At 31.6% G+C, this 5,666-nt stretch overlaps 1 protein-coding gene across 1 annotated transcript; it reads left to right on the top strand.

Annotated features, from left to right (window-relative positions):
* The first annotated feature begins 3,220 nt into the window (after positions 1-3,220).
* LOC108459823 (uncharacterized) lies at positions 3,221-4,101 on the top strand. The gene has a single exon (XM_017759223.2). It carries the CDS (start codon positions 3,443-3,445, stop codon positions 3,935-3,937), a length of 495 nt encoding a protein of 164 aa, XP_017614712.1. The 5' UTR covers positions 3,221-3,442; the 3' UTR covers positions 3,938-4,101.
* The last annotated feature ends 1,565 nt before the right edge of the window (positions 4,102-5,666 follow it).

The following is a 5,666-nucleotide window of genomic DNA, read 5'->3' as shown; positions in this document are numbered from 1 at the left end:
TAATGTGTGCAACTAAAAGTACTTACCGATTTGGTATCTTGCATCTTAAATCGCTTAAGGATCTTCTTGATGTACCTTTTTTGTGATAAAAACAATTTCTCGGAATGTCTATCTCTCAAAATTTCCATCCCAAAAATTTTCTTTGCTGCACCTAAATCTTTCATCTCAAATTTAGAGTGAAGCATGATTTGAAGACGACCAATTTTAAATAGATTCTTAGTTGCAATTAACATATCATCAACATAAAGCAACAAATATATAAAAGAATCATCATTAAGACATTGTAGATAAACACAACTATCATACTTACTTCAAGAAAAACCAAAACTTAACATGAATGAGTCAAAATTTTTATACCATTGCTGAGGAGACTGCTTCAAACCGTACAAGGACTTTTGTAAGAGACAAACATGATCTTCTTTACCTTCAAATTTGAAGCCTTTTAGTTGTTGCATGTAGATGTCCTCCTTAAGGTCACTGTGAAGGAGAGTAGTCTTTATATCTAACTGCTCTAACTCAAAATTATTTGATGCAACAATTGTCAAAAGAACTTGAATGGACATATGTTTCACAACGAGAGAGAAAATATTATGAAAATCAACTCCTTCCACTTGAATGTAGCCCTTTGCAACTAGTCTTGCCTTGTACCTAATGTTGTTAAGACCTGGACCTTCCTTCTTTTTAAACACTCATTTGCAACCAACGATTCTTTTATTGATAGGTGGTTTAACTAGCCTCCAAGTCTCGTTCATTTGAAGCGAATCCATCTCCTATTCCATTTCAACTAGTAATTTGCTAGAATCAGAGGCTTGAACTGCCTTATAATAACACGAAAGATCAGTTAAAACAATGCTCTTGACAACACTAAAAGCATAAGCCACTAGGTTTCCTTCATAATATTTCTGTAGTGGTCAGATTTCTCATCTTTTCCTATTACGAGCCAATTTATAATTAGTTAACTAAGATGGTGAGGATACTTGAGGACCAGATGGAGCTCTAAACAGATCCGAAATGGCTTTAAACATGCAAGAATTATAATTTTTTTGTGTTGTTGTGACGTAATGTGACTTTTCGTCGGGATGATACCTCTTTTCATCATGTCATTGTGATATTGGACATTTGCTCGTTGGGATGTCGCCCATTGTTTTGGCTTTTGACTCCACCTTGCTTGAGACACTCTGATTTATTGTGTCTTTAAAAGTGAAAGTCCTATTTTCTAATCAAAAGGTGACAGATTCATCAAGCGCAACATGTCTGCTAACAATTATTTTACCGAATTTCGAACACCACAATTTAAAACCTTTTATACCTGCAAAGAATCTTAGAAAGACGCATTTAATGACCTTTAGTTTGAGCTTTCCCTAGCTAAATTTAGCATAAAATTTAGAGCATAAGCCATATAACGACCCTTCATGCATCCTGATTTATATTCCCCATCATCACAACTTCACATTTAACTGAACTGTATGTGGAGAACCAGTCCTTGTTGGGACACATGTGATAGGAGCACCCTGAATCTAAGATCTATTTGGAAGTAAGATGAGAGCTTTTGCTTGTTGACACCAACAAGAAATCATCATCACTGTCCTCGGCTACACTAGTATAAGCAACTTCAGCTTTTTGCTTATCTTTCTCGTTGTTTTCGACATCCCTTTTGATTTTATTTTGAAGTTTCCAACATTTTGTCTTAATGTGACCTATCTTTTTACAATAGCCACAATATTTGTCACGATTTTTCGATTTGGACCTTGCTTTAGACTTATTTAGATTTGTCTTTTTGGTTTGTTGTTTGCCTTTTGCAACTAGAACTAAGGCTTGCTCGTCTAATTTTTTGTTTGGGCCTAACTCGTTTTTGAGTTTATCCTCGCTCAAAAGAATCCCTTTCACATCCTCGAAAGAGGGATGATCTCTCCTATAAATTAGAGTTTCCTTGAAAGTTTTACAAGAAGAGGGCAAAGTGCATAACAACAACATAGCTTGATCCTCATCACTAATCTCTGCTTCGAGATTTTTTATGTCATTAAGAAGGATAACAAACTCACTAATATGAGTTCTAATGGACTCACATTAGGTCATTCTGAACGTGTAAATACCTTGTTTTACTACTAACATGTTGGCCAGAGATTTTGTCATATATAAGGCTTTTAGTTTCTTCCATAACGCAAATGTTGTTTTCTTCAACAAAACCTCCTGTAACACATTATTCGTGAGGCACAATTGAATAGCGAATAGAGCTTTCTCATCAAGCTCTTACCATTTTGATCGATCCATATCTACAGGCTTCTTTGCTATGATGACCTTTTTCAGACCGTTCTGAACCAGTGTTACTGTTATCTGAACTTGCCACAAATTGAAATTTGCAATTCCGTCAAACTTCTCAATATCGAACCTTGATGCTGCCATCTTTGACTAGGTTGATTGCAAAAATTAAACTAGTTCTAATACTAGTTTGTAGGGGATAAACCCAATTAAACATCGAACAAAGTGAATAAAACAAGAATTGAAAAGATCGAACATGCAAATTTTTCATGGAAAAACTCCTCAAAAGATGATAAAAAAACCATGGGCAAAAGAAAATTTCACTATAATAAATGAGAGTACAAAAGATAGAGATAATTAAAAGAAAAACCCAAAACCCCACAAGGAAAAACCCTTCAAAACAAAGAACAAGATTCTCTCAATCTAAATATTTTGTTGTGTAAAACCTAGACTAACTAAGGCCTATTTATAGGCTGAAAATTCGTAACATATATGACTACAACAACTCTAGCCCTATTTAGAGTTTAAGTGAGAAACCAAAAATAGAGTTTAACTGAGATAATAAAAGCAAAATAAAAACTTGGTCAAAATAAGAGGTATTCTCCCACATACAATATCTATTTTATAATATTTTAAAATTAAGTGACTAAAATATAAATTAATGTAAAAATACCATGTGAAGACAAATCTAAATTGGTTAACAATAAGTTGTAGACTTATTTATTTGATTTAAAAATAATAGGAATCCAAATTTTAAATTGAAAATGCATGCATCTCGCATATTTATTTAAATGTTTAAGGTGCAGTAATTATTCTAATTCTAATAAGGTAACAAGTCGTGTTTTTTTTCTTCTTAATAACAAAACCATTTAATAATGGATATGAAGTCTTGACTTAATAATGAAATTGGAAACTTCCCAATTGAAGTTTGATTATCACACCATCCATATATGATTATAGTGGACGATCCCCATGGATTGCTGTTGGGGATGCAAGCATGGTACAAAATTTCCCTCTTTGTATAGTAAGTTTTGATTTACTTGTAAAATGGAGAACTTATCCACTACGCCACTACAAAAATTCAATCTAACACAATCAACAACTATTACAAACGAATCATTTTCTTCTTCTTCTTCTTCTTCTTCTTCTTCTTCCTCTTGTAGAAAGCAAACCCTTTTCATCCATGGCGTCAAGGAAGCTCCTTTTCGGGTCAAAACCAAGCTATATATACCCAGCCGACGATGGAAATGATGTCATCATAAACCAAAACGACGTTTTCGAGTTCGATGAAGCAGATGTATGGAATAACAATAATTCCAATGAACCCACAACGAATATCGAGGAAGGGAAGAAGCCATTGCCGAGTTTAAGAGCTTGGTCTAAGAAACTTTCGAGAAAGATGGAAAGTCATAAGACACCCAAAATGGCTGTCCCAGCTTCATTGCCAGTCAACATCCCCGACTGGTCCAAGATTCTTAAAGCCGAGGACAGGGAACATGGTTATGAGGATGATGAAGACGGCGGCGACGGGGAGGGAAGGGTTCCTCCACATGAGTACTTGGCGAGGAGAAGAGGGGCTTCGTTTTCAGTTCAGGAAGGAATTGGAAGGACTTTGAAAGGAAGAGACTTGCGATGCGTGAGGAATGCTGTGTGGAAAAAAACAGGGTTTGAAGATTGAACCAAAAAGAATACCAGGTTGATTTGTTTTGAATAAACAATTGGATATTAGTTTTTCTTGTTTATTTTGAGGAGAGCTTTTATTAGTTAGAAAATGAGTTCAGCATGATATTGTCTCGGGAATAGTTTATTAACTATAATGAAATTTGTTACTTTTTTTTTTTATTCCTCGGTCTGATATATAATTAATTTTAAATACCAAGAATGTTGTTGTATTAAAAAAAAACCCGACAAATGAAGATGGGTTAGTTCTTTTGTGAATAAATTTAAAAAGAATTTTTATTTTAATTTAGTTAGATAGAGATAATTAATGTCCTTTTTGAGTAAGACAGATATTTAATAAATAAAATATGACTAAAACCAGTGCTTTTTTTGGACATATATTAAAAACCCAATATTAAATGTGAGCGAGTTATTCAACTAATCAGCCAAAATTCCATTAAAACAAAAGGAGATATGTTATCTACGTTTAACATAACATCATTTTGCTCATCTTACAAAACTAAACTCCAATTAAATCATCAAACCTTGCTTCATATTATACCTTCTTACAATATTTTATGAAATAATACGTGTATGTGCAGTGCTCCCCTAAAATTAAAATTTTCTATCTTTACTCTTTTTATAATTTAAAATTTTTAAATTAATTTATAATAAAATTACACTTTAGTTCTCCAAGAATGAGAAAAAATGATGTACTCTTTTAAAAATTATAAAGATATAGATTATTAAAATAATAAAATTTTACTCTTACTATCATAAAATATATAACTTTATTTCGCCTCAAAATTTTTTTAACTCTCCTTTGTGTATGTGAAAGAATAATTTATTATAAATTAATAATATACAATATGTGATTTAGGTTTAACTCACTATATTACAATCTTACTCTTGTACATTTATTTAGATTCATTGTTTCAATAAAATTTTTCCCTTGAAAGTTTAGATACAAACTGAACAAAAAAATTATGCACTTAAGACAAATTCCTCTTATGAACAAATTAGAACTCTCTTCACTCATATGTCATTCGTTAACCAAGTCTTTCATATATATATATATATATATATGTATGTAAAAACAATATTAGACTTGTGAATCTCCAGATAGTATGATCAACTAAAGCCATTAAATTTCACCCATTTAAGTTCCTGATAGGGCATGAAATAAAAAGAGACCATCTTCGCTTTAGTTTATCCAAATCTAGTATTTCTTTAAATAATGTAAATAGATCATATTATGACTCTTATTTAAATATCATAATTTTGTTAGAACCATAAAAATAAGATCTGATATAAACTTAAAACTATAAATCAGGATTTGTCATGTCAAATCATTAAGAACAAAATTAGATACAGAAGAGTACCTGAATACATGGTTTTCTTGAAATATTTTGATATTCCAAATTAGCACACAAGTAATTTTGATAAGATGGCTCTTTCTTTTCTAAAGATGAGATATTAAAAAAGTTACGTATGTGTAATTTGGAGACTATAATCTTATATATAACTTTTGCACATTAACCCTAATTTCTAATCAGCCCATCATCAATTAGAAATTAGTTACTAGAGTATCTACACATATTTGACCCATACTTTATTTAATAACTAAAACTCAAAAAACCTTTAACCAAATTAAATCACTTTTAATTTGGGCTAACCTTTATGATAGTAAATAATAACATTTAATTACTCTTATTATATATGTGATGTTCATATTTTCCAATATTCTC

Source organism: Gossypium arboreum, chromosome 4 (genome assembly GCF_025698485.1).
Source record: "Gossypium arboreum isolate Shixiya-1 chromosome 4, ASM2569848v2, whole genome shotgun sequence".
Lineage (NCBI taxonomy): Eukaryota > Viridiplantae > Streptophyta > Magnoliopsida > Malvales > Malvaceae > Gossypium > Gossypium arboreum.
Note: the sequence above shows the minus strand (reverse complement) of the source record. Positions and strands in the feature narration are given on the sequence as shown.

Bases quoted from the DNA above. Each gene is read 5' to 3' on its own strand.
- LOC108459823 (XM_017759223.2), top strand. From the start codon at position 3,443: ATGGCGTCAAGGAAGCTCCTTTTCGGGTCAAAACCAAGCTATATATAC.